The 23,558-nt window shown below is 39.8% G+C and overlaps 1 protein-coding gene across 4 annotated transcripts in view; it reads left to right on the plus strand.

Moving 5' to 3' along the window:
• Positions 1–16,913: 16,913 nt before the first annotated feature.
• The window catches only part of LOC127416234 (YLP motif-containing protein 1-like), a 64,742-nt gene continuing 58,097 nt past the window's right edge, over positions 16,914–23,558 (plus strand). The window contains exons 1-3 of one of the 4 annotated variants that reach the window (XM_051655472.1): positions 16,914–17,707; positions 19,711–19,923; positions 21,647–21,844. In XM_051655472.1, coding sequence (XP_051511432.1) covers positions 17,207–17,707; positions 19,711–19,923; positions 21,647–21,844 — 912 coding nt within the window. In that variant the 5' untranslated portion in view covers positions 16,914–17,206. The remainder of the gene's footprint in view (positions 17,708–19,710; positions 19,924–21,646; positions 21,845–23,558) is intronic. The other 3 variants (XM_051655470.1, XM_051655469.1, XM_051655471.1) reach the window with 3 other exon arrangements.

Genomic DNA, 23,558 nt, shown 5'->3' on the forward strand with positions numbered 1-23,558 from the left:
CAAATGTGCTTCTGGAAGAATGGTCAAAAATTCCCATAAACACACTCCTAAACCTTGTGGAAAGCCTTCCCAGAAGAGTTGAAGCTGTTATAGCTGCAAAGGGTGGGCTGACATCATATTAAACCCTATGGATTAAGAATGGGATGTCACTTAAGTTCATATGCGTCTAAAGGCAGATGAGCGAATACTTTTGGCAATATAGTGTATATATATATATATATATATATATATATATATATATATATATATATATATATATATATACACTTCAGTGTGGAAGCCATTTACTTCTGGCAGATTTAGGTCATTAATTGAAAATAGATAAGAGATTTAAAGCAGGGTTCCACCACCCTGACCGCTCGGCAGTAATTCACCACACAGAGCGAGGGGCCCAACATCCCAACCAGAGACAGACCATAGCCCACCGCTCATGCGACCACAGCCAGAACACACCCGCCCCATACCAACACCACGCACTGCAGTCCGAGGTCGTCAATAAAGAATAAAGAATACCGCCCATTAATTGTGAGTTTATAATTGGGTGGGTCAAGGGGTAGAATTGAACTTGAAATGTCTATATCTATAGTATATCTATGGGTCATTGATAATTCAGTTATAATTCTTGGAGGTTAGAAGTAATGGTGAATTGTAAGTTTCATAGTGTCTATAAGTTGGAGCCTAGTGGTGTATTATGTGGTATGGTGTTGTCAAAGTTATTCACTGTTCTGTTCTGTGGACTCTTATTTTGATATGGTTTTTGTGTCATCCTTAGTTTCCCCTGGACTACACTTCCCATAATGCACTGCCCTCATCACTGCCATCTGTTCCAAATCCTCCTCACCTGTCCTCTGTTCCCTCATCAGCACCTTTGTGTATAAATACCCTCCAGTTCTGTTCATTCCTTGTCAGTTCTTGTATTGTCATGCTGTATTGTTATGTTAGCATCATATTTTGTTCCACTCCAGTGTTTATTCTACTCCAGCGAGTCCTTGACTGATATTCTGTATTTGTTCCACTCCTGCCTCTACTATTAAAAGATTGAAACGTTGCTCCTGCATCTCCTCTCTTCAATTCCTTGAACCAACGTTACAGAAGAACTGATGACAAAAGGACCAATAAATGGATATACTGCCCATAAGAATCCTCCTCCTCAAGCAAGGAGACATCCAGTTGAGGATCACGTGCGTGAGTTTCTCCATCTCGTGAATTTGGTGCACTATGATGACCATGCTCTGGTCATTTTCTTCAGGGCTGGTCTGAATAGTGCACTGAAGGAGCGGATGCCTCCGGCGGGTCCTCACTGGACGCTCTGCGACTTTGCTCACCATTCACTGTGGGTGTGGAGGATGTGTACTTTGAATTTCCTCCCACAGTGGACATCCTCCAGCCTTCCATGGCTCCTTGCTCCAAGCCTTCCACTGCACCTTGCTCCAAGGTAACTCCACTCCTTTTCCCCATTTCACTGTGAATTATGGCGGGAACCCCGGGCCAAAACCAGCGCCCGCGCCTGCCACGGTTAACGAGTCGGTGCCCGCGCCTGCCACGGTTAACGAGTCGGTGCCCGCGTTAACCACATACACATACTTCATTATCAATACGCCTATACACACGGAAGAAAAGAGAAAGTGAGAGCAAGTATCAGCTCACCGGCAAGTTGAATTCGAGTAAGGAAAATTTCTTGATGAAATTCTGAGTTTGGTTTTTCTGTAGTGATGAATTATATTCTTGATTAACATATTTAGAGAGAAGGTCCAACCGCAATGATGCTTTGAGTTGTATTTTTGTCTTCCAATAACGTTTTTTTTTTTTTTTTTTTTTAAACTGGTTTGATAAATATTTTCCTGATTTATCCTTGTGTTCGAAGTTGATTAAACGTAACCGTTGCAATTGAAACTGAATTTTTGGTGTATTGTCTAATTGGAGTTTAGTTTCACTAATTTCATGTAGTATTTGGTCTGTTGGAGCTGTTGCATAGCAGTCATGCAAATGGTATTTCAAATTTTAAACACTAAATGCTAAAAGTTATTCATAAGAGTGTATGTTTTATGTAATGTTCTGTTATGTGTGTGCATAATTAGTCATTCCTTTATGCACCTGCGTGTCTGCGTTGCTGTGCACATACACTGAGAGAACACTCGCGATACGCTTCATTCAAGATAAATCACCATTGGTGAAGCATCGCATCCTTCTCTCATTCTTTTTCAGGAGAACTACAATTTTGGAGGCACCGCTATGATAGATGTTGGGCAGTTGATCTCCTTGATCGGCAGAACCCGCCCAGTCACATTTGTCCCTCAACTACCCAGATGAGCAACAGAGTGAGGTAGCTTTTTATAAAGTCATTTGATGAACATGTTGAAGCGGTGAGGAAAGTGCTGCAATGATTGCAAGCCCATGGAGTGAAGCAGAAACCATGGAAGTATGAGCTGTTCAAGAACTAAGTGCGTTACTTGGGTAGACTCGTTTCAGCTGAAGGTAGCCATATGGATCCTGCAGACACTGTCACCATAACAGCACTCAAGGATAAGAGGCTAAGCACTGTGGGAGAGTTATGGAAAAACTTAGGCCTGCTGAGTTATTATAGCCAGAGGAGGAACCATCAGAAAAAGTCACGTGGTTCCATCCAGTAAGCCAACTGAGTGGACAGAGCACCAAGAAATATTGTCAAAACTGATTGATTGCCTGGTTCAGCCTCCAGTGTTGGGATTCCCAGACTTTTCACAACCGTTTGTGCTCCATACAGATCTGTTCAACCAAGGTCTTGTATCAGAATCAGAATGGCAAGCTAAGAGTAATAGCCTATGGCTCGAACCTTGACGGCAGCAGAGAAAAATTACTAAGTTGGAGTTTCTAGCCCTCAAATGGGCTATCACAGAAAAGTTTCGAGATGACCTCTATTATGCACCAACCTTAACTGTGTTCAGTGATAACAATCCCCTCACTTACGTGCCGTCCTCTGCAAAGTTTAATGCCACTGGGTGCCGATTGGTTTCTGAGCTTGCAGACTTTCACTTTACCATTCGATATCACCCAGGTAAAGAAAACATTGATGCTGACTCATTGTTCAGGATGCCGGCTGGCCTGGAAACAACCATGAGAGAATGTACCGAGGAGCTCTCATCAGACTCCGTAGGAGCCATGATACAAGCAGTGGAAGTCGAGAATGACTCCGACTTACCATGGTCCTACGCTGCAGCTTCTCGGAGTGTACCAGCATGGGTAGAGACCAACACCACATCCATCAAACCCCTGTCAAAAGAAGAGATCAGACAAGCTCAGAGAGAGGATAAAGACATAGTTTGTAATTAGCTACTTACAGTCAGGATAAAAACTATCTTCTAGGCAGTAGTGGTCAGCGAGTCCAATATCCAAAGGCCTTCTGTGAGAATGGGATAAACTGATGTTGGACGAGCATAACATTTTACACAGAAAAAGCATCTCGGAGGATACAGCTTTTATTGGCTGCAAAATTTAAGAAAACTGTTCTAAAGGAACTGCACGATGAGATGGGACATCAGGATGTTGACCACACCACAAGCCTGATCAGAGATTGTTTCTCCTGGCCTTACATTTAGAGAGACATAGAACACCATGTACTGTGGGCCTGCTCCTGCATTAAACAAAAACCATGCTGAGAGACAAGATCACCCCTAAAGACCATTACAACAACTCGCCCATTTGAACTTATGTCAGTTGATTTTCTTCACTTGGACAAATGCAAGGGAGGATATGAATATATACTTGACGTAATTGACCACTTCATAAGATTTGCCCGGGCCTATGCAACAACCTCAAAATCTGGAAAAAAAGTGGCTGACCGACTCAATGATATCACACTGAAGTTCGGGTTCCCAACCAGAATACACCATGACTAAGGTGGTGAATTTGAAAATCAATTCTTCACACAACTCAAAGTATGGTGGCGTCACCGGTTCAAGGACCACTCCTACCACCCTCAAGGAAATGGGCAGATGGAAAGATTTAACTGAACATTGTTGCAAATGCTGAAAACCCTGACAGAGATACAGAATTCAAACTGGAAAGAGTCACTGAACAAGTTAATATGCCTATAACTGTACCGAGTGTGAAGTTACTGGTTTCTCACCTTTCTACCTCTTGTCTGGTCGCTCTCCAAGACGCCCCATCATTGCACTCTTCGGGCTCAACTCTGATAACAGTTCTGTTAGTCAAAGTGAATACATGTAAAAGTGGTAAAAAAAGAATGCAAGAGGCCCAAGATATCGCCAGAGAACATAGAAAAAATCCAAAGAAAGAAACTAAAGTAATTATGACAACAAGGTTAGATGCACAGATCTAAATCCAAGAAGCAGAGTCCTTGTAAAGAACCTGACCCCAAGAGGAGGACCTCTAAAACTCAGGAATTATTGGGAAGACCAAGTCCACATTGTTTGTACACCAAGTTGCTGATGATGTTCCAATTTATGAAGTGAAGCCTGAGCAGGGTAAAGGAAGATCAAGAGTGTCGCATCGTAATCTTCTGTTACCATGTGATCACTTACCTCTTGATATTGATCCCCCACCAGAAACTAAACCAAAGCAAAGGCACCGACAAAACAACACCACTCCACCTGCGGAGAGGAGGGAAGAAAGTGAGTCAGAGAATGACAGTGAGTGTGACCAATGAATACTATTTCCAAGAAGAGCCCTACCAGTTGAGTACACAGCCAGATAGTCATAATCGGAGGGAAGAGGAAACCCTACCACAACAGTCAACTCCTCATGAGGATTCATCAGATCCTTTTGAACCAATTCCTGAGTCGACAGCACTGCCACCTTCAGCTGAATCAGGACAAGATGTACCAGCACCTGTCTATGCACCTGTAAAAGAAAATATGCCTGAACTTCCTGAAAACAAATGGATAAAAGAACCAGTGAATTTAACAGATGAAGAACAAAACGTACCTGTAGAGGAACCATTCCAAGCACTGGAATCGGGTACCAGGACCGAACAGGGACAGAGAAGCTATCAATTCTCTGTGAGACAACGACGGTCACCAAAGAGGTTTACTTATGATAACCTTGGAAGTCCTTCATGCTATAATGTGCAAATAGCAAGTGAAGAGTGCTACCCACACTTTGAACTTCCATGGACATCAACTGTGACTTCTTGGGTGTCAATGCTGCTTTACTATCCTCAGCCCTCACCTGTCTGTTATTCACTGTGAACTGAAATCCCCGAAAAACTTCTATATTAACTGGTCACACATGGTGTTGCAAGGACTGTAATGGTATGAATTGCCATCATGCAGAACATTTAACACGTACACCATTTCCTTTGTTGATGGCAAATAACTGTTGCTAAAACAAAGGACTGTTACTTTAAAAAAGAAAATGGGCTGTTGTCAGGCCAAGTGAATATGGACTGTTTAACCCTTACCAGCCGGAGCATTCAAATTTGGGAACAATTATTCCCATGGTTCCTGTCTCTATATCTTCGCCGTCCAATCATCGATTTTATTTCTGAAAACTGCCAGATACTCATGGCAATATAAACTAAAAGCACATATGAATGTTTAAGTGGTTACTGGGTGTGAATAAATGTATCGTCATCCTCCATTTGCCTGAGCGGAGCCAGAGAGGATATGCCGGGAGATTACCTCAAGTGTTGGATTTACTGCTTCAAATTGAAAACTGAGGCGATCTTTCAAGGTAAGACTAGTTATTTAACGCGTGTTGTCAATATTGTCTATTGAAAGTCAAAACGTTTTAGTTATGAAGCATTTGTTTGTAGGAGTAACGCTAGTTATTTCTGCCGTTCATCGGACAGGCAGCTAGCCTCTATTTTTGAGCAAGTCTCTGTGAAACTTGCTAAATAAACATTAGCTAGCAATACTATGTACATTTTTAGCTAAATATCTATAACTTTGGCCAATTTTGTCACTTGTTAAAAGCCGCCTGAAGTAATGTGAGGCAGAGAGCAGACGCTGTTCAGACCTGCCTGGAAACTGGCCTGCTAGTTAGATAAGTTATCTAGCTTGTTGATTTTCCATGTAATAAAAAAAAATGGTAGATATCTTCCTATAATTTAGCAGATAGCCTTACCCATCCATCACATAGACATGATTTTAGGTTGTGTGTAGCTTCCTGTTCACAAGGAAAATGTGAGAGGGCTGTCTGCAGTTGGACATTCTGGTTAGTCTGCAAGCCTTTGACTATTCAGTGTACGGATTTGTGAAAACTGCTGGCTACCGATTGTTGTACTTTTCTGTTGTAGAGATGGATAGAGACTATGGCTCTCTGCTCCGCACCCTCAAGAGGAGGAGGCAGCTGACTGCTGATGAGCTTAGTTTCATAGCAGAGGAGGACATGGTTCATGAGGGCATGAGCACACAGGAGGAAGATCTGCTGGACCAGAAACTACTGCAGGAAGACCCAGACCATGAGGAGATGGAGGATGAGATGGAATCTGATCCCCAGCCATGTTTACTGGTGTTGTTGTTCTCGCCTCTTCTCCACAGGTATTGCAGTTGTTGAGTATTTATGAATTTATATATATTCTGTTCCTGCACTCCTTTATTAAAAATGTATTTACTGCAGATAGTTCGAAAGTTTGATTTTGTATGTTTTGCTGTGTAATTAGTGTGTAATTCTAATGTTCAAATTAAATAAAGTGTGTGTTATATTGAACACATAAAATGTATATTTCAGTGTTTGTGTCCTTCAATTTCAGATGCAATCTCAATTTATTATTACAGGTGCTCAAAAGGAGTATTTGAGGAGTGGTCATGTGAAATGTATCTTAACATTCTAAATGTTTGTTTTATTCCATTTTCCCACTAATCACTAGAATGGTCATAACTTTTAAACAATAGATTATATTTCTAATCTGTCTGCTATTCTACATTTCCCACAAAATTATGTATATTTCTTACACTCTAAGTTTCCCTCTAGCTTGTAATTAAAATGGTTGAAAATGCAGTTTTTTGTAAAAGTTGCTGTGTGAAATCTTTTTGATAAAGGATGATTAGCCTTAAATAATCATACATATATTTATATCATTTGAAAGCCCTAGTTCTTTTCAATATGGTATATACAGTTCAGGTGTGTGATGTCATATGAATGTAATATGGATATGAATATCATACTCTGGCCCAGAATGGAATTTTGGGCTCAGGCTTTAAAGGGTTAAAAGGCCTATAGACGCAAAATGAAAAGTGAACACTTTGAAACTTCCCTTGAAACATTCTTGAGAGACTTTGAATCTTTTTGAGTTTTGTTTTTGAGGCATCGGCCAGGACTTGAGAGCAATTCTTGCAAATGCATGGACTGTTTTGTTAAATGGACTGTTTTTCAAAATGAATATTAATTATTGCCTTTGAAATTGGAACTCTTATTTGGGACACTAGTCCACTGCACTTGAGCCAAATAATGCTGTTAATCAGCCAACAAGGACTGTCTTTAAAAAGTGAACCTAAAGTGTCATTATTGAAAGTGTTTGTTTCAGTAATGTGAAATTTGTGGTTGTTTGAAAAGCCTATTGTTTGTGACAGGTTACTGTTCTACAAGTGTAAAGTGAATTTAAAAGGGTTAAGTGATTTAACTAAAGGTAATGGTGATTTACACTAATGTGCCTTGATGTCAGGACGACATCTTATTTTGTGGGGGAGAGTGTGATATACTGAAAAAACAACTAATTTTTGTGCATTCAAAGGTATTTACAGAGGCAAATAATTTAATTAGAAAGCAGTACACTACCATGAGATGAAAGGAGACGGACAAGCGTTATAAAACAATCACTTTATTTGCAGATTAAAATAGAGATACAGAAATTAATGTTGAGTTTATACAGTTTTCTTTGGTAATTCAAATTATAAACCATAAATGCTAAAAGTTATATTCATGAGTGTATGTTTTACGTAATGTTCTGTTTCATGTGTGGGTAATTAGTCGTTCCTTTACGCACCTGTGTGCCCGTGTCGCTGCGTGCATGCACATAGAACTCTCGTGATACGTGCCACTGGTGAAGCATTGCATCCAAGTTGTTCCTTCTCTCATTATTCTCCTTTTTCAGGAGTACTACACTGCCATGTTGAATAGTGTTTTGTGCTTTTGTCACTATTTACTTTCATTGTATGGAAAAGAGCAACATTCAACATTCTTCAAATGTTCTTCTTTTGGTGTTCCACAGAAGATCACCAAAAGAACTATTCCTTTAAGATGTAGCAAGATTTAAAATTACAAAGGCAACATAATGGCAATGAAACAATATAATAATAATGTTTATGATTAACATGAACAGTATATTTACAAGACTGTAATGGAATTGTCTATTCCTTATGTAACATAGTAGATGTGCAAATCCTATTAACTGATTGAGTAACATTTCAGATCTGTAAATGTCATTAAAGGGAAGATAAGGGAAGATGCGAGTTAACACCGTGTGAACACAGGATACAATTCTTCCTCCATTACACCGGAAGAAAGCTATTAAATGTTTGGGGTATTCTTCACAATATCCTGTGGACTTTAAATAGAAAAAGTAAGGGCCACTGTGAATTTAGTCAGTCCCAAAACAGGAACTCATGCCCACAGCAGACTGGATATCCTGGATAATGCCATTCCTTTGCAGATGTCAAAACAGCCCAAATTCATTGCATGCTATGTGGCATGTTGTATATTGCGATGTGTGGATTAAGCTAAAACCTACACTCTACATGTACACCCTCTACACGTACAGTATACTCAACTGTTTAAAATCTTGAAACAAATGTAATTTTCACCTCTGTATTGCACCATGTTGTGACACTTGTTTATAATGCTTTTTTTTTTTTTTTCAGATTAACATTTATATTGGTTGATTCTCAAACATGACACATATCAAAGCAAAATATACATGCACAGAGTTAAACATTATCCCCCTTAAACCTCATTATTTCCCTTTCCCCCTCCCAATCCCCAACCCCACCCTGACGCTCAACAAGTATCCCTGTGGTCAAAGCCCGAGTATACATGCAGAAGAAAAAAAAAATATATATATATATATATATATATATATATATATATATATATATATATATAATAATCAAACACATTTAAAACAAAAGAACTCTCTCCACTGCCCCATTTTTTTATTGAATAAACCCAAGTTGCCAAGCCTTCTATATGACATTTCTTCAATTACCCTGCCCATCTCTGTATACCACTCTTGAAATGAGGGCACTCCAGCCGACTTCCATCCCCTAAGTATGTCTGTTGATCATAACACTGGCTAGGACCCAATTTTTTTTATGTATTTATTCCCTATATTAATGACCGCCCCATTGCCTAAAATACAGAGTCTGGGGCAAAAAGACTGTTGCGGTCCTGTTCCCAATTTTCCTCCCCGCTTAAGTGGTCTTCTCCCTGTCTCCCTTGCTAACCCTGCCTCTTTCTGCTATCCCTTCCAGGTTGGCAAGTCTGGTCCCACGGGTGTAGGAGGGGGTCCTGGGCCGGTCTGTTGGAGCTGCAGGGATCCAGGGCATTTCCAGGACCATTACCCCATAATGGAGTTAGGTATGCTGGTCCGGACTCCCGACGCTCCACAGGCCGCCCGACTGAGCTGGGGCATATCGGATACCGTTGAGATACTATTCAGGGGAAGAAAACATAGAGTGGAGGCAGCGGTTAATATCCGCCTCACCCATCCACTAATTTTGGGGACGAATTGGCCTGATTTCAAGAATTTGTTAAGGGAAATATGTGCGGATGAGTCCTGTGAAATAATGCCTTGGTGTATGATGTGCGATGCTATGGCTGGGGAGGTGGTGCCAGGGCCGTCTACATCTGCTCCGTGTCACAATGATGCAAGGGAGGGATTCCCTGCCCTCAGGGAGTTCCCTGAAGGGGTTCACGAGACAAGTCCCTCAAACATGCATTTGACCAAGTGAGAGTAATCGATGGTCAACAGCTCCAGCCTAACGTCGCGCTCACGTGCCCATATTTTTCAATTATCAAAGATAGGTTATATTGAGTGACGCAGGACACTCACACAAAAGAAAATACAACCCAGTTATTAGTCCCGAAGAGCCGTCGGGAAGCTCTCTTCCAGGTGGCTCACCTTAATCCAATGGCTGGCCATTTAGGACAGGAAATAACAGTTAATCGAATATTGGCCTGGTTTTTTGGCCGGGGATTCACGGCGACATTCACAGGTGGTGTGTGGCGTGCCGTCAATGTCAGTGGTGAATCCACCAGCCACCCCAAATTCGCCATTGCGCCCTCTACCGTTAATCGAGGTACCCTTTGAAAATGGACCTCATTGGGCCATTAGAACAGACTGCACATGGATATCGCTTTGCATTATTTGTGGTGGACTATGCAATGCAATATCTGGAAGCAGTGCCCCGCGCAACATCTCAGCATGTAGTGTTGCAGAGGCACTCTTCAGAATTATCTCCTGAGTGGGGATTCCAAAAGAAATCCTCACTGTTCAAGGCACTACATTTATGTCACGAACACTACACAAACAATACGAATTATTAGGTATTAAATCGATTCGCACAAGTGTTTACCACCCACAGACAGATGGGTTGGTGGAACGATTTAATAAAACCCTGAAAAATATGATTTGTAAGTTCATACACGAGGATGCTAGAAATTGGGATAAGTGACTCGAACCCCTATTATTTGCAGTTCGAGAGGTCCTACAAGCCTCCACAGGGTTTTCCTCATTCGAGCTGCTGTATGAGACGTCATATGTGAAGCTTGGAGGAGGGGCCTTCAAACAGCAAAATTAAATTCAGTATGTTCTTGATCTTAGAGCAAAACTCCACACTTTGGGTCAACTAACACGGGAATTTGCCCCAAGCTCAGGAACATCAAAGCCTACTGCTTATTGGCCCAAATGAAAAGAGCCCACCCGCACAAGTCTCTGTTCTGGTCACTAATATGACTCAACTCCATCCTTCAATGTTCCAATTTTCATGGACTGTGATGTTCATTTACACAATCCATAAATATGATTATTCTGATGTGACTTGAATGTGCCATTAAAGGGATAGTTCATTTAAAAATGAAAATTCTCTCATAATTTTCTCACCCTCATTCAATCCAGACTTTAATTTTGTTTCTGCAGAAAACAAACAAAAAAAGATTTTCAGAAGAATATCACTGTTATGTAGGTCAATTCAATGTAAGTGAATGGTGGCCAGATCTTTGAAGCTCCAAAAAGCACTTAAATGCAGCATAAGAATAATCCATAAGACTCCAGTGGTTTCACCAATGTCTTCTGAACGGATCCAGTTGGTTTTGGGTGAGAACAGACCAAAATATAACTCCTTTTTTGACTATAAATCTTGACATTAGCAGTCTCCATGGCGATCAGGATTTCAAACTCGATTACACATCCTATAGCACCATATAGGACCTATTGCGTCAAGCACTAGAAAGTGAAATCAAGCTTGAAATCATGATCGTGCCTAGAGATTGCAATGGCAAGATATACAGTGAAAATGAGTTACAATTTGGTTTGTTCTCACCCAAAACCAACTGAATCACTTCAGAGGACATGGATTTAAACACTGTAGTATTATGGATAACTTTATGCTCCGTTAATGTGCTTTTTGTAACTTGAAATGTCTGGCCACCATTCACTTGCATAGAGCTGAAATATTCTTCTAAAAATCTTTGTATGTATTCTGGGATGGCATGAGGGTGAGTAAATGATGAGCACCACCAATCAAATAAGTTGACATGGGTTTAATGAACTGTTCTGAAATTTATGAAATATACTTGTACTTTTGATACTTAAGTAAATTTAATATCAGTTACTTTAATACTTTTACTTAAGTCGTTTTCTCATGAGCTACATCAATTTACATGAAGGTATCTTTACTTTTACTCAAGTATGACAAATGGGGGGGGCCTAGGTAGCTCAGCGAGCATTGACGCTGACTACCACCCCTGGAGTCGCAAGTTCAAATCCAGGGTGTGCTGAGTGACTCCAGCCAGGTCTCCTAAGCAACCAAATTGGCCCGGTTGCTAGGGAGGGTAGAGTCACATGGGGTAACCTCCTCGTGGTTGCGATTAGTGGTTCTCGCTCTCAGTGTGGTGCAGGGTAAGTTGTGCATGGATCGCGGAGAGTAGCATGAGCCTCCACATGCAGACTCTCCCCGGTGTCATGCACATTGAGCCACGTGATAAGATGAGCGGATTGACGGTCTCAGATGCAGAGGCAACTGAGACTTGTCCTCCGCCACCCGGATTGAGGTGAGCAACCGCACCACCACGAGGACCTACCAAGTAGTGGGAATTGGGCATTCCAAACTGGGAGAAAAAGGGATAAAAATAAAAATAAATAAAAGTATGACAAATGGAAACTTTATACAACACTGGACCTTACCTCCCTGTGAAAATTCCCGTGGCTGAGTGCGCCTATTATACAGCCGGGATTTAAGTTATTGAGCCTGGAGCAAATTCTCCTGTGTGTGTTGCCCTAATGCATGACGTTTTTAATCATGTTTTTAAGAGTTTGAGATATATACATATATATATATTGTTTGAATTGGTATAATATTGCTTTCTGTTCCACGTGCAATGAAATTACACAGTAATGGTTAAAAAAAAAAATGGAACCTAAAAAAACAAAAACTCTTTTTTTGGTTTCCTATATGTGTACTTTATCAGTAGTTGTGATGATAGATTTGTGATTACAGATATGGGCAAATAATTAAAAGTTTGCTTATTCAATCCTCAGAAAGGTGACCCATTAACTCGATCTATTAACAGAATTACTGGAATTTCTTATCACCCTTGAGCAATGCACTTAACCCTAGGTTGCTCCTGGGAGGCTGAACCTGTAATTAAAATACTTTATTTTGGATAATAAAGTGTGCTTATAACTAGAACATTCATTTGAGTGGTTAATTCATTTGGCCTGTTTAGCCAGAAACTGATCTGAAATGGTTGATTGCTGGTTATATCCTTTATCTGTAGTTTTTTATTATTATTACATTTTATGCAAATTTGGGATTTAAAACTATTTATAATGGCTAAACAACTTGTATACTGTGTGGCCCAGCTACTTATCTGCATTCAGTTTTTATGTATCATACCCAACCATTAATGCCTGAGAAAGACGAAAGTTTCCAGCAAAGATACCCAAGATCCAAAATCTGGCAGATGAAAAAACATTTCACCAAATTAAAAAACAAACAAGGCACCACCGGTTTGAGAAAGTTCTGCTTTTATTATTGGGAGCTTTAAAACACTATTGCTGCAAGGGCAGTCTGTTTAAGCTTGGTTATGCAGTGGTTTTAGAATGACCCAATCCAAAGTGACCTGAGCATGAAAGACACCCTTATGGAAGTCCCACTTATGGATTCAGGAACATTTTACAGAGGGACTGCAGCCTAGTTATGAGGGAGGAGTAAAACAAACATAAACGACAACTCTCTTCATGCTAAATGACGCAGAAAAATGTTTTTTAAATGGGTCTTATCAGTCCATCTGATTGGTCAGATCACCAGAGGAAAGTTTTTCTAGTAAATACATGACTGTCTGAGGCAGTGGTATCCAGAACAGGTCAGTATTGGCTGACCTCAGAGGCTGGTATGGTCAAGGATGGTCAACGTGCATGTCAAATTAAGGGATGTCTATAAGCTGTGTAGAAGACACTTTCTGTTGGAAGAATCTTATGTGACTGATTGTTCTTGTTCTAATGGCTGCGGTTTGGTTCTTTGGTGCTAGAGATTCTAGTTAGAGACAGATGTAGAATATTAATAACTTTTCATGTATTCTGGTATATATATATATATATAGACACATACTCATTATGGTCATTTGGAACTCAATTTTAAAGTCATTTTTATTGGAAATTCTGTTTGGAATGACCTTACAGCATGGCGATAATGATTGCTCTTCCTCCGAAAGCATCATTCCAGCATTCTGCTGGAAACCTCTAACTAGATAGTTCAAGATTAGATTTTTGTCTGTTACAAAAACAATTGAGGAATTTATTATGGGGGCATTTTGTCACTTGCTGTGGTGTTTTTATATTATTATTAATGATTTTGATGAAAAATGCCTACAAATCAAATTATAAAGACCTGATTTTATTATTATTAATATTATTAATACACTGGTGATGAAAAGAAACACTTGCAACGTCAAAAAAAAAATAAAATAAAATAAAATTAAATAAAAAAAATAAAATAAAATAAAAAGAAATCTTTATTATTTCTCCAGCAGTGAACAAATGGTATTACAACTGAACATCGCAATCAACAGTACAAATATCTAAAGGCCTGGGGGTTAAGAAAGAAGTTAGAAAAATAAAAATTAAATTAAAAAAATAACACAGTAATAAATTATCAATATCGACTAAAAATCTTGAAATAAGCACAACTGTAGCAAGGACGCCGAGGCAGGAGTGTTAAGATCCATATGCAGTTTTAATAACAGAATAAATATTAAAACAACGTAACAAAACAGAAAAAAAGGCAGGCAGTGGTTCGGAACACAGGCAAACAGTCCAGGAAGGCAAACCAAGTAAATCCGATAGGCAGAAGGGTAATCCAGTAAACAGGCAATAAATCCACAAAACTCACAAGCAGGCTAGGAAATACGAGAAGCAGACAGAAGTAAATAACGCTCAGAAATGTTGACAAAGCAAACAAGACTTCACACTGGATGCGAGAAAACAGGGAACTTAAATAACCATAGTTAACGTGAACCAGATGTGAGAGTAATCAGTCTGAGCGGAGGATTATGGGAAATGTAGTTCGTGAGAAGTTAATACTCATGGGATGGCGACCCCTGGCGGCGTACAGAAGAGATAGCAGGCGCCGCAGTTGTAACAACAACAAACAAGTGTTTTTCTAGCTTTTTTCAGATGCAGAGAGTGTTTTAAAGTACTGTTAAATTTAGTTGACAAATGCCATAAACTGTGGTTTGTGATTGGATAATTAACATGAATGTGAAACTTTGCCAAAATTAATGAAAGTTTAATAAGATAAAACTGTTTTCCAGTTTCTTCACAAGTATCAAAGCCAAACAGCACATTGTAATGAAACTTGAGAATACAAATGAAAAGTACATAATTTTGCCAAAATAATTTGGTAAAATCAGTGCCAAAATAATTTTACAACAGTCTCATCTTGTACCTTACAAGAATTTCACAATGCGTCAATGTCAGATTTAAATTTCTTTAGGTAACTATTACCTGCAGGATCAGTGGACTAATTTGAAAGACACTTCTCAAAAGGTGTCTTTACACAGTCAAGTTAAGCCTGCTCATAATTCTGTGTAAAGATGCAAAAGCCAGACTAAATGATGCCTGCTCTGACCTACCTCAGCCCCAGTATCAAAGGCTGTTCTGATGCTGCTTTTGGCTGTGTTTCTGTTTAAATTAAATGCAGCATCAGAGCAGCCTTGATCTTTGTTGTTGTCATGATAGAACATATATCTAATGATTGAATTTCATACTGAAAAGCATAATTTCATATTTTCAAAAATGTCAGATTTTTATATTCATAATTTCATCTTTTAAATATTCTCATAACAGTCATGCAGTATATTTAAATATAATCTCCTAACATTATTTATGCATCTGTAGCTGCTGTGGAAATGCATTTATACCTGCTAAGCAACATTAAATGTGCATTCAGTAACTTTTTGCTTGTGTCATCTTGGACTTACAGTGACACCTAGTGGTGTGGATGCAGCATCATTCAAAATCAATAACATTCAGTTACAGATGCCATTGTAGAAAATCACTATTAACAATCATTCATGATTAATTTAATCCAAGAATGAAAGTGTCCAATAACAAGCCGGTTAGATTAAGCGAGATTAAGTGAGTATACAGCTGGTCATGTGATTCTAAAATGGCAGCCCCCATGAGAGCGCCCCTGCCCCATGCAGTATAAAACAGCTTTTATAAGGTTACTGAAATGACTATAGTCCTCATCTCATTTGAGTGCTCATGACAATGGCGTAGATTTGGTTTGAACATTGAGGGGGACCAAATGAGGTAGGTACATAATGTGTATGTGTAATGTTAATGTCACCCCCTTCACAGCATTGGTGTCCCCCCATCTCCCCCAATTCTACGCCAATACGTCATGATTTTATACATATGTTTCAAAATTACTATTAATTTCTTCAGGAGTAAAACTTTTCCATGGGGAAAAAATGACTGAGTGCACCTTTAAGCAGTCTGTGTAATAGGGCTGCAACTAACGATTATTTTGATAATTGATTAATCTAACAATTACATGACCTGCTTCCGTAATATTTGAACTTTAATAAAGCTATAACGCATTAAATATAACTGCATTTAAGATGTAACACCGGGGTGTTTCCTTTAAAGAGCTCCGGCTCCGCTTATTCTGCAACAAGAGTGCTTCTGTATTTACTTATTTTGTATTTTTGCATTATAATTCCCTCATAATTTGCGATCTACATCACCTGAAGCTGTTTGGAAAGTTTAGGGGTGCATCTGGACTGTGTGTAATTCTTCCTCAGTCAGACACGAACTGCAGTGCTACTCTCGTGCATCATCATTAGTGTTTAATGGGATCTCATGTTCCTTAAATGAGATCAAACGACTATTTGACAATGAAAATGTTTGTCGACAACGTCAACTAATCGTTTCAGCCCTTCTGTATAAATACAACTATTGCCACTTCAGATGCAGTTTCTGTGCCACTTTGCAGTTTAAAGATTGCTTCACCATGTTCACAATAAGGTATTTATGAGGTAACAACCAGACTCTTTTCCAATTTACATCATTTATGAAGCTACTCCAATAAGAAATTGCGTAATGGCGTTGAAAGACTACATTTATCTGAAAGACAGCACGAAACGAACAGTTTTACGTCTAGAGTGCGAAACAAGACAATGCCGCTTGTAGTCTCCAAACCAACAGGTGGCGGTAACGCGCCATAAAACGTTCAACGTCCTTCACGAGGAAGAGGAATGGAAACGCTCTGACGTAGATGAGCGTCATCACGCTCGAATGCAAACACAGTCGGGCTAGTGCACGGATTCGGCGAGGATACAGCATTCAGACAATGATGAATTTGAACGATCAGTTTCTCACACATCTGTAAACATCAAATATAGTTTATATTTTCATATGATATTTAGAGTCCGTGTGATAATCGTGCCCATATTTGCGCATAGTTGTAGTTATAGACTAAAAGTAACCGGCTTTATGCGATCAGGCGGCTAGGCCTCGCCTGGCCCGCAGTGTCTCGGCGCGATCATGCATCCCTCCTGGGGCGGTTACGGAGGAGGACACCAGCCTCCTCCACACTTCGGCCCGCGTCCACATCAGTTCAGGGGAGCTCAGCCTCCACCAACAGCAGCAGCAGGAGGAGGAGTTGGAGGTTATGGGGGATATGGAGCCCCAACCCTTACAGCGTCATCCAATTTCTCTAGTTTGCAAGAGCAGCATTTACAACAGATGCAACAGTTGCAGCAGCTGCATCAGAAGCAGCTCCAGTCTGTGCTACACCACCCCGGCGGCAGCGGCGCTGGGGCCGCTCCATACTGGCAGACAGGTAATGCCGCCGCACCGTCCAACAAATTTCAAGATCCATCAGCCATAAGAGGGCCGTCTCAGCCGCCACCAGAGGTGAAGCCCCCACCACCCGAGCCTTCATCATCACCTGCAGTGAAGACCCCCGCTCCAGCTCCAAAGGTTAGCGAAGCCAGTACGTCGGAGGCGCATGAAAAGCCCGACTTTTCGTCGATGTCTCTGCAGGCAAGCTTCTGTAGCATGTTTTCAATGTAATGACGCAGTAGCCGTAGATGTCGTCACAACCTAGACGTCATCAGAACCCTCACCAGTACACATTATGATGATGCATTGATGCTCTTTACAATCACTACAGTACAGAGATGTATCATTTATACATATTGTGTTAGTATTACCATACTATACAAGGAAAACCATGGCGCCATGTCTAAAAAACATGGTAGTAAATTACTTTGATTATTATCATCATTATTTGCTGGGTTCTCATGGTCACAGAATGTTCCGGATTCTATACAAGTTGAGCTCAATCGATAGCATTTGTGGCATTGTTAACTACCTCAATTTGAGGCACTTATAATGGAAGCGAATGGGGCCAGTCCGTAAACGTTAAACTGCACGTTGTCTCAGAAGTATAGTGACAAAACATAAACTTTATTCATGTTAACATGATCTGCCTAATGATAAATCCAGTTTGACAACTTCGTTGTCATGACGACATAATGCAGGCATACCCTGTAATCTGATAAACGCTGTAACTTCGGTTAATTCCTGATTTATCACCCTAAAATAATGTTAATATATATAATGTCTATGTTTTGTGGCTATATTTTTGAAACTATGTCTATTTTAGTGTTTATGAACTGGTCCATTCACTTCCATTGATAGTGTGGAACTGTAACCATGTCTGTGTCCTGTTTAGATAGCTGCATGCTTGGTATGACGCGTCCTTTGAAGGCTGCAGTATACCGAGCGTCCTCCTTTAAACAAGCCTTGTTTAAACGAGACGGCCTTCGTAGGACAGACGGAAACGGAACGTAACATGGTTGCTATGACAGCACGCCACTTTTAACAAGCGCGAGCGCTTTGAGTGAGAAGGGAACAAAGTCCCTCTGGAAGGGAATGTATGTGGTAAATTTTAGGAGAGTTATAATGATGTAAAGAGAAAAGAAAATAGATTTTACAGGTGTAGATTTAGTCTAATACTTTATTGTAATTATATATTAATATAATTATACATATTATATACTCTGCACCCATCTACTGAGGTACTTCAACTTGGGAATTAACATTCCTTGCGTTTGAACATCATATTTACGGGCAAATTGGAGTAATTTTTTTTAGACATTTCCATTGAAGCAAAGCATTGTGGGTTGTGAGTGCCCACAAAGGATACACCTCATGCATCCTCAGAATTCCCGTGAAAGAAGGTCACATTTGAAGGCTGCATTCGAAGTGTCCTACTCACTTTTCTGAAATGAGACTGCCTCGATGACGTATGCGGCTGACAAATGTGACCTCCGGAGGACGCATCCTTCCAAACGAGACACAGCCAATGATTTTTGCTTCTTTTTCTTATAAGCAAGGGTCGAGGTTAAAGGTGCACTCTGTAACTTTTTGCTTGTGTCATCTTGGACTTACAGTGACACCTAGTGGTGTGGATGCAGCATCATTCCAAATCAATGTTTCAGTTACAGATGCCATTGTAGAAATTCACTATTCACAATCAGCCATGATTAATTTAATCCAAGAGTGAAAGTGTCCAATAACAAGGCTGTTACTGAGATTAAGCGAGTAGTATTCAGCTGGTCATGTGATGCTAAAATGGCAGCCCCCATGAGGGCGCCCCTCCCCCATGTAGAATAAAACAGGTTTTATAAGGTTACTCATATGACTAGAGTCTCATCTCATGTGAGTGCTCATGATTTTATACATATGTTTCAAAATTACAATTAATTTCTGTAGGAGTAAAACTTTTTTAATGGGGAAAAAAATTACTGAGTGCACCTTTTAATAGTTATTCTGTGGTAATCAGAATTATGCCACAAATATTGTCGATTGAGCTTGACTTGTATTGAACCCGGACCATTCCTTTAAGAAACTTTCTATAGTGGATGATAATATTTATTTTCCTAGTTATGCTCAGCTCCTGATTATCTTACTGTATGTTGTACCTTTGTTGTATATTATGTGATTTTATATACAGTTACAGCTGTAATTACTGTGTACAGGAGCAGCAGGACTATTGGTACCAGCAGCACCTTCAAAATTTGCAGAAGCTAAAAAATGAAAAACTGAAGCAGAATCAGATTTCAGATAACTCGTCTAATGGAAACTGCCAGGCTCCTGCTCCACCACCTCCAACTGAGCCCCCCAAGAGCGCCCCTCCACCCCCACCTCCCAAAGATGAGCCGCCGCCTCCCCCACCACCTGAGGAAACAAAAGTATGATGCTGTTCATATTTTTTGGTTGTACGCTTGCCTTGTGCATTTTTCACGTTGTCCTTTAGATGCGTACTTGTCTGTAGTACCATTTCTGTGATTTATTAAGTAATTAACAAAAGCTGAATATTTGAAGAATATCCCGGCTACTACTTTTCTGTATAATGAAAGGGATAGACTGGAGCTGTAAACCTTCAAAATGACAAAAGTGTAATGGAAGTGGTCAATATAACTCAAGTGCTACATTCCAAGTCTTTTGATAACATACGGTAGCTATATGTGACACTGAAATGTAAGTCATTATTCATGTTATTTTGTCATATTGGAGCTTGTTGCAGGGGGATTTAATGTACAAAATTTGTATAACTTTTTGTTTAAATGGCTAAATTAAACACACAATGCTGTGTTTTATACTCACTGCCACTGTGTGACATTCACTTTGGCCTACATCAGGGATGGGCAACTTTGAAGAGGGCCAACATTTTTTCTCCTTTCTACTAAGGGGCCAGATTACAAATCCGCACTCTAACAATGTTCACCCCCTTTACTCAATTTCCTCATTATTGTGGGTAATATATATGCACAACTAATGCAGTGTTCTTTTAAAGATTTTGTTACCTATATTAATATTTTAATATAAAAATATTTATAAAAACTAATATAATTATTTTGTAATTTGCCTTTTTACTAAAACATGCCATTAACGTACAAATTCATGTTCAATTGACAAGCAATATACTTCAGACTTTTTGCATACATTTGCAATAGACAAACACACAAATGAACCGACAACATTTTCAACCCCGCCTCATAAAACGGCTTATAGGTAATAGTTAAAATCGAAATATTATCATCAATAACAATACTGGATACAAGAACATATCATTTCAGTGCATTAATACAAAACATTTCAGCACCACAACATACAGAGAACATTCTCTCTATTCACAAGACTTTTCAACAGTCAGTCAGGCATCTCAATCGCGCATTTCTTCAAAGTTTCTCCTCTAATAACAACTTTTTCGTTTTTCACAAGCATGAGCGTAACAGCATTAGATGTCTTTGGTGATTCCTGCACTGTCATGGATTTCGTAAAAACTTTTGATACCTTTTACACTTGTATTTTATTTACCCTTTACATCTGTGAAGAGAGCTCTGGTGTATGTATCTCTCATACTGTACGCCTCTTTGATCACTTGATCAATGGTGTATTTGCGAATCAAATTGAAATCTTAAATGACAGATTTCGTATCCAGGCAAACAAAAGACATGGGTTCCACCGGCATACATTAACAATAGCGCGCACAAGCTGAGGTAAAATTTAGCTCAATTTACCTTATAAATGATGAGCTAGTGTAAGATGTTGCATGCTAGAATCCTAGAGTGATCAGCAGGTCTGCTAAGAACAAGCGACCTCTTCTGGTCAGTAGTTGTAATAACATCATAAACTGAATTCAATCTTTACATAATCCCTTTTCCAAAGAAATAAAATCAATACTCAGTCTTGTCCGATGGGCCGTATTCAACGTAACAGAGGGCCGTATACGGCCTGCGGGCCGCCAGTTGCCCATCCTTGGCCTACATGAAATAGCCACCTATTACTGCATCAAATGCTTTGTTTCAGATCCCTGTGGAACTTAGTTCCCTGAGTAAAGGCATTTTGGCAGTGTAACCAGATTGTATTTAATGTTGACTTATCAGCATTTTGATTTAATATCCACCACAGCCCAGTGGCATCGGTGATACAGGAGACCCTGCTGAAGCAGCACGTCTTCAACAGCTGCAGGCAGCAGCTGCCCACTGGCAGCAGGTGCAGCATCAGAGGGCCAGCTTTCAGTACCAGGCACTGATGCAAGAACATGCTCAACTACAGCAGGTCCTGCAACAGTACCAACAAGTTATTCAACAGCCAGCGCATCTCCAGGTATGATCTTGTCTTACTCCTTTTTCTCGGTTTTTTGTTGTTGTTGCTGAGCTGCATTAAATGAAGTAAATTTAGTGTAGGCTCTTAATTTAAATTATATATATATAATATACATACATACACACACACACACACACATATATACACACACATATACATATATATATATGTGTGTGTGTGTGTGTGTGTGTATATATATATATATATATATATATGTGTGTGTATGTATGTGTATATATATATATATATATATATATATATGTGTGTGTGTGTGTGTGTATGTATGTTTGTGTGTGTATACAGTTGTGCTCAAAAGTTTGCATACCCTTGGAGAATTGGCAATATATGTACCATTTTTAAAGAAAACATGAGTGAGCAGGCAAAACACATTTATTTTATTTCCTATGGGATTCATATTCAACTGTAGGTTATAACAGAATGGCACAATCATAAAACAAAACATGGCAACAAAGAAAAAATTAAATGACCCCTGTTCAAAAGTCTGCATACCTACAGTTCTTAATACTGTGTATTGCCCCCTTTAGCATCAATGACAGTGTGCAGTCTTTTGTAATAGTTGTCTATGAGGCCCCAAATTCTTGCAGGTGGTATAGCTGCCCATTCGTCTTGGCAAAGTGCCTCTAGGTCATGCAAAGTCTTTTGTTGTCTTGCATGAACCGCATGTTTGAGATCTCCCCAGAGTGGCTTGATGATATTAAGGTCAGAAGACTGTGATGGCCACTCTAGAACCTTCACCTTTTTCTGCTGTAACCACTGGAGGGTCAACTTGGCCTTGTGCTTAGGGTCATTGTCGTGCTGGAAAGTCCAAGAGCGTCCCATGCGCAGCTTTCATGCAGTATTTTCTGATAACATGCTGCATTCATCTTGCCATCAATTTTCACAAGATTCCCCGTGCCTTTAGAGCTCACACACCCCCAAAACATCAGCGAGCCACCACCATGCTTCACAGTGGGGATGGTATTCTTTTCACTATAGGCCTTGTTGACCCCTCTCCAAACATAGTGCTTATGGTTGTGACCATAAAGCTCTATTTTGGTCTCGTCACTCCAAATTACAGTGTGCCAGAAGCATATTGTAACCGGGCTTTTTTTGTGGCATTGGCACAGTAAAGGCTTCTTTCTGGCAACTCAGCCATGCAGCTCATTTTTGTTCAGGTATCATCGTATTGTGCTCCTTGAAACAACCACACTGTCTTTTTCCAGAGCAGCCTGTATTTCTCCTGAGGTTACCTGTGTGTTTTTCTTTGTATCCTGAACAATTCTTCTGGCAGTTGTGGCTGAAATCTTTCTTGGTCTACCTGACCTTGGCTTGGTATCAAGAGATCCCCGAATTTTCCACTTCTTAATAAGTGATTGAACAGTACTGTCTGGCATTTTCAAGGCTTTGGATATCTTTTTATATCCTTTTCCATCTTTATAAAGTTCCATTACCTTGTTACACGGGTCTTTTGGCAGTTCTGCTCCCCATGGCTCAGTATCTAGCCTGTTCAGTGCATCCACATGAGAGCTAACAAACTCATTGACTGTTTATACACAGACACTAATTGCAATTTAAAAAGCCACTGGTGTGAGAAATTAACCTTTATTTGCCATTTAAACCTGTGTGTGTCACCTTGTGTGTCTGTAACAAAGCCAAACATTCAAGGGTATGTAAACTTTTGATCAGGGCCATTTGGGTGATTTCTGTTATCATT

The sequence above is a fragment of the Myxocyprinus asiaticus genome, chromosome 25, assembly GCF_019703515.2.
Source record: "Myxocyprinus asiaticus isolate MX2 ecotype Aquarium Trade chromosome 25, UBuf_Myxa_2, whole genome shotgun sequence".
Taxonomy (NCBI): Eukaryota; Metazoa; Chordata; class Actinopteri; order Cypriniformes; family Catostomidae; genus Myxocyprinus; species Myxocyprinus asiaticus.